This window comes from Odocoileus virginianus, chromosome 21 (assembly GCF_023699985.2).
Source record: "Odocoileus virginianus isolate 20LAN1187 ecotype Illinois chromosome 21, Ovbor_1.2, whole genome shotgun sequence".
Lineage (NCBI taxonomy): Eukaryota > Metazoa > Chordata > Mammalia > Artiodactyla > Cervidae > Odocoileus > Odocoileus virginianus.
In genome coordinates, this window is record NC_069694.1 from 55,506,332 (window position 1) to 55,519,067 (window position 12,736).

The 12,736-nt window shown below is 46.0% G+C and overlaps 1 protein-coding gene across 3 annotated transcripts in view; it reads right to left on the minus strand.

The window, feature by feature from the left end:
* The window catches only part of SEC24D (SEC24 homolog D, COPII coat complex component), a 113,317-nt gene that overhangs the window by 14,233 nt on the left and 86,348 nt on the right, over positions 1 to 12,736 (minus strand). For all 3 annotated transcript variants that reach the window (XM_020879794.2, XM_070452381.1, XM_070452382.1), the window contains 6 exons: positions 4,887 to 5,003; positions 4,005 to 4,175; positions 2,648 to 2,744; positions 2,368 to 2,513; positions 1,297 to 1,435; positions 429 to 547 (listed from right to left, as the gene is read on the minus strand). In XM_020879794.2, the coding sequence (XP_020735453.2) occupies positions 429 to 547; positions 1,297 to 1,435; positions 2,368 to 2,513; positions 2,648 to 2,744; positions 4,005 to 4,175; positions 4,887 to 5,003 (789 nt within the window). The remainder of the gene's footprint in view (positions 1 to 428; positions 548 to 1,296; positions 1,436 to 2,367; positions 2,514 to 2,647; positions 2,745 to 4,004; positions 4,176 to 4,886; positions 5,004 to 12,736) is intronic.

Genomic DNA, 12,736 nt, shown 5'->3' on the forward strand with positions numbered 1-12,736 from the left:
CACAATATGCACGCACATTTTGAGGTTCATGCATGTTGTAAGGCCACTAAGTTTTTTAATGTTGGCTGTAAAAATACCATGGGCTTCCCTGGTTGCTCAGCTGGTAAAGAATCCACCTGCAATGCAGGAGACCTGGGTTCGATCCCTGGGTTGGGAGCATCCCCTGGAAAAGGGAACGGCTGCCCACTCCGGTATTTTTGCCTGGAGAATCCCATGAACAGAGGAGCCGGGTGAGCTACAGTCCATGGGGCTGCAGAGTCTGACATACCTGAGCAACTTTCACACATAAAAACACCACGGTCCTCCCAGTGGCATCCTCAGTCTTCTTGGTTACAGTTCACTGGGCAGCATCTCAGCACCCAGACGACAGAGGCCTTCAGCAGCAGAGCGCAGCATGAGCGAGTCCCAGAAGACAGCAGGTGACTTACCTGGCTGGCTGCAGACGGACTAGCACAGTTCTTCCGGTAACAGGCCAACATGTGGGCAGTCTGGTTAACCAGAATTTCCCGAATGACCTTCAAGGGTTGGTGTAGAACTGCTTTAAAAGCTGTTTGCACAAAACAATGAAAAGGGCGCAAAAAGTTTAGCTCAGAAATGGATCCCTCCACATAATAAAAGAACAAATTGCTATTATCTTCAGACCGCTCAGCTAGGAATAACAGCATTTTAAAATGTTAAAGTCATTGGATAAGGCTCTCCTCTTGACTAAGTATGGTTTAGCCAATGGAAAACAACAGCCTACCTATAACAAGAGGCAGGAAATCAGTCCAGATTCTTCCTCAGAATATTAGAAATAGGACTCTACTCAGAGAAAAGCAAGACCAGCTCACCATCTCGGATGTTCTGAACTCCTACGGACTGGACTGCTCTTCTAAAGCTCAGTGCAGAATTTCAGCTGGGGTTTGGGGCAAGGAGGGGAGAAGGAGCCAGAAAACACCCCGGGCCCCTACCATTTCCTAATTATCTCGGTAAGAGTAATCCAGTTCAGTCTCATGTGAGGGACCCTATTCTTCCATTATCTCCATGTGCCAGAGGGCACAGCACACCATCCTGAGTCTCAGGATCACCTTCCTCAATTTCAACTGTTGCCCTGGGAAGGACTCAGTGTTCTGCTTATTTGTCTAGAGCTAGAAATGCTGACTCATTCTTCACCTTCTGCTTTTATAAATTCTGGATTTACCCACCAGAAGGCTTACACAATCCCAATACCTGTTAGCTACTAACTCGGTTTAACCCACAAGGCTGCCTGACCCACTAGGCAAGGTACTCTGCACCCCAGGATTGGCAAAGAGTTACCTGACTTGGCGAAAAAGTTCACGAGGGCATCTGTCTCGCAGCTCTTATAGAGATCCGCCAGCTGGGAGCTGCAGTTCAAGGCCAGGTTGTGAATCCGAAGTCGTCTCTGACCGCTGACGGTTGTGTAGAGCACGGCGCACTGCAGAGGCAACATTGCGGGCGCGTGTTTACTGGTTAGCACGTCCACCCAAGCTAGCCTGCTCTTACTTACGTGCACAGAAGAGCGTGCACAGCTCCAAGGCCTCTAAAGCCTCCAACAGGCCTTTCCTATTACTGCTAAAGACTAAACAACACAAGGGAGGAATGATGGCCAGCGATTTAAACTTAGGTTTTAATGGGGCTGTTCACATGCAAATACCTGTTTGCGCTTCCACAGCTAGGCTACACTTCCTAGCTTTGATTTTATTGCCAGGGATTCAGGTCCAGAAATAATACCTTCACATTATCATAGTCCTACTCCAGGCTCACTTCACCCAGAAGGAAACAGCTAGCTCTGGTGACAGGTTTTATACTAATGATAAATATATACATTTTGATAATGTGAACAAGTAACCATTTCCCCATTTCTGTGATTTTAAAATACATATTAATTACCAGAGTTCTTCCTCAGTTTGATGTCAACCTCTCCCTTCTTTGAGGGTGATACTGTTGTCTGAAAACTGACCATTAGACTTTCTCCTGTTTAATGTCACAGTCTCCGTGACTTCTAGTTAATCTTACTTGCTACAAAGCCATGTCCTGTGGACACTTGCTTCTGCCAAGATGACCTGTCTCAGCACGGTGTCCGGCGCGTGGCAGGGGTGCTGCAAACCTGGGGGCTGAGGGCCGATGCCTGTCATCTGACCTCAAGTCTGCGGGCTCTCATGCAAACACTCCATAGACATCATTACTTCCGAGAAACAGCACAGGAATCAGAGTGTGCAGAATAAGCCACAGAGCCCTCCAATCTAGTGCCTTCCACCTTTGGACTTCCTTCTAGAGAGACTGGCACAGCTGATGGTCCTGGGAGTCTCCCCAATGATCACTGTCAGTAACAAACTAAGCAAAAGCCAGGCGTCCGCTCTGAGTCACCTGAATCAAGGCCCCGGTGTCCTCACTGAGCTTGTCATCGTGCTTGAACTCCACGGTCACGGCTTTGTCACAGTCGATGGCTGCCATCTCTGCGTCGGTGGTGTTGTTCATATAAATGCCGCCAAAGAAATCAGTGGCTCTGAAACCTGAGGAGGAGGAGGGAAAGTGAAAATTTTGTTTCTCCTTATTTTACTGTCATTTTCTTTGTTGGCCTGTTGTTAGTTTCAAGAGGAAGCACTTATACATCAGAGACCAGAAAACCAGTATAAATGAAAAGTACCTGTGCTGGTACGAACCCGCATGATAGCATCAAATCCTATTTTCTTCTCAATATCATTTCTAAGGTCATTCAAAAACTGCTGGCTGTCCAAGTGCATCTAAAAAATAAAGGACAATCATGTCCACCAGGTGGCGGTAAAATACTGAAAACAATTCTATTAAAAAAAAAAATCTTGATTAAAACCTAGTTTATCCAGAAATCTTAGGGTTCAGAAAGCCCTTTCAATGTTATTTCATTTGTGATCTTTGATCTTATCAAATCCCTTAGCTAGTTTACAATAAGTACGTAGCTATGCAATTAAAAATAATTGCATTCATCAAAATAAAGATGATGAACATTTGTCACATTTCTTGGGGGAACACTCGTTCCCACTCCATGTTTCCATGTGGCGGTACACACACCAGAGGCGCCTCCTCACCATTCTCTGGTGAGGGCAGGTGACGTCTGAGTTTGGGACAAGGAGCCGGGTGGGCAGAGCTCAGCCTCTTCTGCAGCCTCTGGGGTGGGGGGAGGGGGGGGGCAGCCTGCAGGAGGCACGCACAGCCTGGCCCTCAATATTGGACCTTGCAAGGGCCAGGGGTCCAGGAGACGCTTCCATCTGCGCCCACCCTGTGTCTGGTGGTGTCTGTCTCTCAGAGGGGAAAAGCGCAGCAAGTCCCACAGACCTGGGTCCCTTCCAGTGCTGACATTCTGACCATCTCTTGACTCTCAGTTCAGGCTTGGAAGAGAGGGGTACAATGAACTGACCCCTTCAAACCATAGCAATTTAAAACCAACACATGGTCACTTTAAAAAGCAAACTCAAATATACTGAATATAAGCTTTTATATAACATATAAACATTTTATAGAAAACATTATATCCCTCCAACAGGGAAGCTTACATAGTGATAATCAAACCTGAGGCTGAATGAGCTCCATCTGTTGCCATACCTTAGGAAGCAGGAGAGCAATTTTTTTTTTCTGTAATTTTTTAAAAAATTTCTCTTTGGAGGATAATTGCTTTACGATACCGCACAACAACGTGAATCAGCCGTCAGCATACTTGTATCTCCTCGGTCCTGAGCCCCCACCCCACCCCGCGTCTCCCCCTCCGGCCATCACAGGGCCCGGGTTGAGCGCGCCGGGCCACACAGCAGGCCCCACCGGCCGTGTGTTTCACGCACGCTCGTGTGTCTATGCCAGTGGTATTCCTCCATTTCGTCCCTCCCGCTCCTTCCCAGGAAAGCAATTCTCAGCCACCGGTCCGTCCTCTGCCGTCAGCTCGAGAGTTCACGTCTGTCGGTTGCCCACGAGCGGGCGCAGCTTTGAGGTCCAGGGGCAGGAGGAACCCGGGGGAACAGACGGCGGGCATTTACCTGGAAGCCGTTGTATTTGTAGAGCGTGCCCCCCGTGAGCAGGGGCACGAGCCCCAGGGAAGCCACGTCCACGTACTGGCTGGGGCAGAGGAAGAGAGTCACGCAGCAGCCGTGAGCCACGCAGTCTTTGGCCAGAGACTCGTAGACGTTGGCCTGAGGCTGGAAAAGGATCTGAAGGAAAGGGCGCACAGAGGGGAAATGAAGCCCGCAGAACGTTTCTGTTGATAGCGTCCACTGCGTCCTCCGGGCTGAGGAAGCGGGCCGCGTGTGCCCAGGGGGCGGCTGTGCGTCCTCGCCCCGTGTGCCAGGCGTGCGCCACGTCAAGTGCACGCACGTGCGTGGGTCATCTGACCCCGACTCCAGGGACGCTGACGCCGCTGCCCTCCCTGCACAGGCCGAGACAGACGCCCGTCCGGGGTCGCGGGGCCCCGGCTGGATGCCCGACTCACGGTTCATCCTGCGCCCTGACTGGGTCCCAGGGCAACAGCTCAGAGGGTTTGAGCAAAGCGTATTCGGAGCCCCGGGCATGACAGGACTGCCGTTCCAGGGGGCTGTCCATCACACTCACCCTCTACCTGACCTTTCTGCATTTTCCCCCATTTCTCCCCTCCCCTTAACAGTCTTACCAAGCAGTGTCTTACATGAGTTATACATGAACAAGCTTGAGATTTTATCTTAATGTAGATCAGATATCCCTTTCCCTGGGAATATACAGTTTCCTGAAGTATTTACAATTCACAATCTTCCTTACAATGTACAGTACCCCGGATTTATACATTTAACTTTGCCCCCTGTCCTACACAAATCACACATGCCCTGTCTCTTTATTCCCTTGTAAGAACTGACATATGGACATTTCAAAGGGCAGCTGTTTACATATACCTTTTCTTTGTCCGTATTAATCAGTTTTTTGTCATCTCTGTTTTTGAGTTTCCCTGGTGCTTCTGCAGTTGGCAAAGAGGAATGGAAGATGAACAGCTTCCCAGGACAGTCTGCTGCCTTTAAAAAAAAAAAAAAAAAAGACTTAGGTAGGAAAGTTTTATTGTAAGGGACTCTGAAAAATAAAATATAAGTCCTTTCTATGAGCCGAGCACTGTATACATCTCATTAATCCTCACAATAACCTTGTGCCTTATATAGACTGGGAAACAGGCTCAGGGAGGCTGAGAGATCTGCTTGAAGTCAAACAACCTGTAAACGGAAGAGACTATAAATATGCATATATCGGCTGCACTGCAGGGCTTGCAGAATCTGACTTCCGCAGCCGGGGACAGAACCCAGGCCCCAAACAGTGACTGCATGCAGTACCAACCCGTGGACCACCAGGAATCCCTGAAGAGCCAATATTTAAGTGTAGGTCTCTGTACCATGTTTTAAACACCTATTAAAATGATGTGTCCCAGTAAAAATACTTTCTCCTTTAGCCAACAGAAGTCTTTCAGAACCAGGTGAATCCCAAAAGTAGAAGTAAATAATAAGATTCCCAGGATCCTGACGGAATAGAAGCTCTTCTTTGAAACCGTCAGTAAACAGATGAAATCTGAGCTGGTGCCCTGAGGAGGAATGCACAAGAATGCAGCGGTGCTGCAGCGGCGTGAGACACGAGCAGCTTTCAGGCAAGAGGACAAAAGGGAAGAACGTGGGGTCACGGTGACCCTGTCGACCTGTAGTTCTTGGGAAGCAACACAGAGCCCAGGTGGGCGCCGTGAACGTCGACTCAGCATCAAGATTTAAAATCTTATTTAGGGAGCTGAGAAGTAACCTGTGAGCAAAACTGACTGCAAGTAAGTAACTCAGGATCCTGCCCCTCTGCGGTCCTGCCTTTCTCCAAGTCACCTGGGCACATCGCTGCCTCGAAATGAAAACCGTTCTGATCACAGAGGTGGCTTTTCTCCCTGTGACACCTGAAGGCTTTCCATTACAGGGTAAAGTCCCCATCCCTTTATCTGGGCGGGAAGGCCAGGAAACACTGGGATGTGTTGCCACCAATATTCGCTGTGTGCGGCTCTGCCCCAGACCTTTGCACACATTTCTTATTTCATGAGGACAACCTGGGGAAGGAGGTAGTGTGGGCTGCATGTTAAAGTCCAGAGAACCGAGGCCCATCCAGCCTGGCCCAGGTCACAGAGCATGTAAAAACAGTTCCCAGGCCCTTTGGAGCTGAGTCTGAGTCTGTTTTCCAGTCTAATCTTGCCCTGACCATCCCCTCCACTGGAAGTTCTAGCCCTCCCTGCTTTCCTGGAGTACACCATATGCTTTACACACCTCTTTATCTTTGCACATTCTGTTCCCTCTGGCTGGAGCACATCTCTCCCTCTCTGTGACCTGGAGCGGTGTGTGCAAAGATGGGGTTCAGTGGCACACGCTGGTTGGGCTGGGACAGCTGCAAAATGGGTTGTAACTTATTTCTAATAATAAGGTATGTGGGTTTGTGACTAACTTCCTCAAAAAGCAAATGAAGAGAACTCAAGGAGAGCCCGGTCCTATGTGTCTGACCACGTGACTCTGATGCGCTTTGTGGACAGGTCCCAGGGGGCGGGTCCCAGCTGACACCCTGCGGGGGGCAACCCGTGCCCGTCCCATCTTCGCTGTGTGACTCAGTATGAGCAGCAGCTTTACGGTTGCCCGAGACTTCTGTTGAAAATTACTGACAGACACAACATTAATACCGAGGAGGGAAGGCTTCCTTCTTCTCATGGACAGTGGCCTCCATGTGCAGACATCGCACAGGAGAAGCAGGCGGTCAACACTCTGGCCAAGAGACACACGTTAGCTCCAATAACCAAAGCCTAGCAGAATTTCCAGTGATACTGATACCAACACATTAAAGGCTTTGAAATTCTACGACTAAAGTTTTTTCATTTTTATCACTTTTACAAAAGTGTTTTTTTGTCTTAATTTAAGTAGCAGAAAAGGTATAAAACTTTTCTTAAAGGTCTATCTTCTCCCTGACTTTTCTTGCCTCACCTGCCCAATTTCCCTAAGGAATTTATTGTCAAAAATTCTTCTATCCGTCTAGATCTTTGCTACTCATGGAAGGATTATAATTTTATACCACAGGAGTTAACAGCATGGGTATGCTTCCTGTCTGCAAGGGTTTAGAATTCCAGCCATTTTATTAGCTAAATGACACTGGGCAAAATATTTAACTTCTCTATGCCTCAACAGGGCTTCCCTTGTGGCTCAGCTATCAAAGAATCTGCCTCCAATGCAGGATACCTGGGTTCGATCCCTGGGTTGGGAAGATCCCCTGGAGAAGGGAAAGGCTACCCACTCCAGTATTCTGGCCTGGAGAATTCCATGGACTGTATAGACCATGGGGTTGCAAAGAGCTGGACATGACTGAGCAGCTTTCACTTTCATGCCTCAATTACCTAATTATATAACATAGGAAACATCGTAACTGTTATACAAAAACACTGAGAGAATTCAATGATCCAGGACATGGTGTTAATCATAACTACACATACATGACTGCCTAGTTAATACTACCCATTGAGTAAAACTCTGAAGGAAAAAAGATAAAGTATAATATTGGGGAAAAAATTTAAGAAGCCATATCTAATCTATTTATATATATAATGGCTATTAATTTCAGATATAATTTCATTAATCACATCCTTAAAAAAATCTTTTATAAGTAGCAATAAAAGAAAGAGCTCCTATGGCTTTATACGCTTTATGTCCCTACAAAATGTTATGTTTCTACCAGAATCTGATTGTGCCCACATGAGGGTATCACACAGGATTAGACGAGTGACATGCCATTCTCGTTATGATGGAAACAGGCTGAGGAAGGCTGACCTGGAGAACCCATTGTTCAAAGTTCAGCTCCAGCGTCCTTTCTTCTGAGAGAGGTGTTATCGTCGCCCTTGGCAGAGCTGCTTGCCTCTACCTCTGCCCCGCTCTGCTCTATAGGTGAGACTTTTCTAGAATTCATGACCCTTTATGATTCTGCTGTCTTCCAGGATCTCTGGTCCACGAGGAAGGCAGGCCTGTGACTTGCCTACCACGGGTTTCTCCAGCCACACCGCCCGCCCTGCCCCTGCCTCAGGTCTGGCCCCTCACCCTACAGGTGCGCCGTGAATTCCCGTGGAGGGAACGTGGTGACACAGCATCTTGAAACCAAACAGAAGCATTTATGAAGACGACTAAGAGATGAACTCCTCGCATCTAATGATGTACTTGAAGCATAACTGCTCAAGGCCGTTTCCCTCCAACTTTTTGGCAAACTCTGTTTATCTCATTTTATGGGAAAGTGAAAGCTAACTCAGAAAACTGCTCTGAGGCCAACTTGAAAAACAGTGCCAGCAATTCACATACAGTTGGATTATGAGTGTCCGATTTTAAAATAGATGCAGATTTTGAAAGACTATATATATTAAAAAAAGACACTACGAGTACAAGGTGCTGTCGACACGGAAGCGTGTACAACAGAAAATAGAGAACTGAAGACTTTAGCTGGAAAGTATGTGTAAGAACGTTCCAAACAGTCCCTTTTTATCTTTGTGACAAATCTGTGCATGTTTTATGTCCATTTTTGTCTTCCGTCTTTGCTTCAAAAAGTTTATTACAGCTAATTATATACAGCTTTGACTTGGCATCTATCTGATAGAAGGTAAAGCTATAATTCAAGTGGGGGAGCCTGGTCCTACGGCGTCTCCGCTCGGACACAAAGAACAAACGGTGCGCTTGCTGTCCTCTCAGCTTCTGCTCCTGCGCGGAGGGGATGAGACCCTGGGCTCGGCCTCTGGGGCAGAAGACGCTGAGCTGCTCACTGACCTGCCGCAGACCTGGACACTCCAGAGGTACTCTTTGCCCTCCTCCCCACAGCTTTGTGGGAACATCAGCAATAAACATCATGTCTTGTATTACAGAGTTACATCTCTTCCACACACTGTGAGCAACTTAGAAACAGGGACAGTAGTCCTAACACTGTCTCATAAAACACAGGCATTTGGTCAATCTTTGCTGATTGAAAGAACAAGTGAACGAATGATGTGGTCTCTTTAATACTTAGATACTAGCCTGCAGATTCTCAGAACTGTTAGCCTTCAGCCTGATAATGACTTCAGGCAAGAATTTTAGTACCCTTGTATATGTATATACAAATTTAAGTCTGACTGATTTTTAGTCACACAGAAGCTGAAAGATGATGAGATAGTATGACTGTCAGAGGCAGCTGAACTATCATACACACATTAGACATTTACACACTTTCACAGAAACACACATTTATGCTATTTTTTCTTCATCCAAACCTGATAAAGTTGCTTGAGGCAGATAGTATAACCCACAGACAAGCTCCAACTGTACTATAGTAGTTTCTGCTCTTATACAACAAATTATAATCACCTGGAATCTTCCTGGGAGATGCAGAAGAAATATTTTTCATTAATTTGTTATTTATAGCAATAATCTATTTGTAAAAAAACCTTTGATGAAACAGACAATTAAAGGCACATAATAATAGAATTACTAAGGCAAATGTAAACAACTAGAAATCAGTAGAAAGGTCAGGGAAACCGGAACATCCACCCTAAGTAGTAATAGTAGTTTTATTGTAGTCAAGGCTAAAACAAACTATGAATTAGAACGCTTATCACAACTGACTCTAGGAAACCAGCTGGCGAATCTTTTCTACATGTTAGAGATTGAATCATTCAATAATGTCTCCACTTAATGTTCTACACAAGAAAGAAACTTTCCTCATTGTGTTCTTTCTTAATTTAACCATCAGTTTAAAGCATAGAAGAGCTTCCCTGGTGTCTCAGTGGTAAAGAACCTGCCTGTTAATACAGGAGACATGGGTTCGATTCCCAGTCAGGGAATATCTTCCTGTGCCGCAGGGCAACTAAGCCCCTGAGCCCGTGCTTCAGAGCCCATGTGCCACAGCTGCCGAAACTTGGTGCAACAAGAGAAGACACTACAGTGAGAAGCCTGCACCCCGCAATGAGAGTAGCCCCTGCTCACTGCAACTAGGGCAGCAAAGACCTGGCACAGCTAAAGACATAAATTAAAAATAAACGCAGAGAATAAGACATTAAATCATAGTTAAATGAAAAGCATTCTTAGTCCAAGTGTAATGTGAAGCTGGAAGGGTCAGGTATGCAATTCTCTGCAGAATTAACTTAATGTGAGGATATTCTGAGAGACTGTAGAATGAGTAGCAATTCTTGATGCTGGTGGTTCCTAAATACAGATAATCAGTAAACTGTGGAGCTGATGAATCAGGATCTCTGGAAGTGGGGCCAAAAGTTGTAGTTTTAAAGCACTTGCCCTTTAAACAAGTGACTGCACTGACATTAGGTGGGGCGTGGCCGCCTCCTGGTCCTGCAGCCACGGGCCTGTGCAGGGCTGGGGCTGGGGGAACCTGGCAGCAGGCACCGGGCAGGAACCGCCACCGACAGCCTGTCCAGCTCCTCATCTTCACAGAAGGACAGTTCTTTACCTTCTCCAAAATGAGTTCATTCTACTTTGTAAGAATAGTGTACTTATTAACTTTGATTTCTGATTAGTTATATTTAGAGGTTTGTTTCTTCTCTTTAAACGTCAATGGAAAGGCATATACTACTCTAACATTAAAACTGCAAGCATAATATAAAAATAACAGAGAGATGGGCTGAAATGAAGTGGCCTCTGGTAACGGACGGGCAGCTGAGAACACAGTGCAGTCGGCATGGTGCTGAGTGGCCTCCAGGAACACCCTGTTCACTAGTGATTTCTGTCCTGCACCCTAACACCACACTCTGGACACGTGGAAAGCACACACACAAACTGCTCCCTACATTTTTTCTTTCTCGGAAGCTTAGCAGCCTCTAGACCTCGTGTGGACTGCCAATGCAGAACCCACTGTGACAAGACACTACTGCTCCCTTTTAGAGATGATATATAGGGTTGAGCTGGGATTCTGTATGCATATTTTAATGACGCCTGTATTTTCTTTTATGGATGAAACTTCCTGTGTGTGTGCACGCCTGTCTTTTTAAAAAAATTATTTACTAGCAACTACAGAACCAAGATCATGCTAAGATCTGGTCCCATCACCTCATGGGAAATAGATGGGGAAACAGTGGACAGTGTCAGGCTTCATTTTTTTGGGCTCCAAAATCACTGCAGATGGTGACTGCAGCCATGAAATTAAAAGACACTTACTCCTTGGAAGGAAAGTTATGACCAACCTACATAGCATATTAAAAAGCAGAGACATTACTTTGCCTACAAAGGTCCGTCTGGTCAAGGCTATGGTTTTTCCAGTGGTCATGTTTGGATGTGAGTTGGTCTGTGAAGAAAGCTGAGTACCGAAAAATTGATGCTTTTGAACTGTGGTGTTGGAGAAGATTCTTGAGAATCCCTTGGACTGCAAGGAGATCCAACCAGTCCATCCTAAAGGAGATAAGTCCTGGGTGTTCACTGGAAGGACTGATGCTAAAACTGAAACTGCAGTACTTTGGCCACCTCATGAGAAGAGTTGACTCACTGGAAAATACCCTGATGCTGGGAGGGATTGGGGGCAGGAGAAGGGGACGACAGAGAATGAGATGGCTGGATGGCATCACCGACTCGATGGACATGAGTTTGAGTAAACTCCGGGAGTTGGTGATGGACAGGGAGGCCTGGCGTGCTGCTATTCATGGGGTCACAAAGAGTCAGACACGACTGAGCGACTGAACTGAACTGAACTGAACTGAAAGAAGAGAACTTGTGGCTCACCTGGTTAAGAATCCGCCTGCAATGGGGGAGACCTGGGTTCAATCCCTGGGTTGGGAAGATCCCCTGGAGAAGGGAAAGGCTACCCACTCCAGTATTCTGGCCTGGAGAATTGCATGGACTGCATAGTCCATGGAGTCGCAAAGAGTCAGACACGACTGAGCGACTTTCACTTCACTTAAAGAAGAGCCACTCTGTGGTCTTAACTAGTGATTTACTGGCTTGTGATTCTCCACTCATCTTTCCTCTCAGGCACGTGCACGTGAATATACTGTTACTCCCAGGATGAACTCATTAAGGTAGAAAGACCTGTAGCATCATGTATAACTTATCACATATCAGGAAATTTACATATGAATTTCTAGACACCTTATCGGAGGACAGAATAACAACAACTGCAGAACTTTCACACTGAAACAGATATTTGTCTTTAGCAGTGTGGAATAAAATAGGAATTCCTAAAGTCTTTCTGTAGTCCCAACAATGATCACTGCTGGCTTCCACGGGATGAAAATTAACATTTCCAAATCACTTTCAGATATAAACTTTATCTTTAATTTTATGTTAAATTAACATGTATTGAGGCTTTTTGAGGGATATCTGCAAGTGTTTGATCTCATCAGTAAATACTCTGAAGATCAAAAAAGCCAGGCAAGCATCTATACTGGAACCAGACTAAAACGTTTGGTCAAAAAATTTATGTGGAAGTAGTTCATAAACTTAATTCCGTAGGGTTGTTGTTGCTGTTTGCTATTATTGCTAGCCATTTTATCTTAAAAATTAGTTTAAATGTAGCTTTAATAATAAGATTAAAAAACCAATTTCAGGAACTAGCTGTCTAGACCAAAGGTGACTCCTGTGCTAAGGTAATAATGATTAAGAGTGAAGCACTTTCCAACCATTCCGCCTTCCTCAAATCACTGTCTTTATTACGACGACAATGACCAGAGTCACTTTGGCCCAGCTTCCCAAGCAGAGGCATGCCAACCCCACACCCACGACGCGTTCGGGAGGCCCAGCAG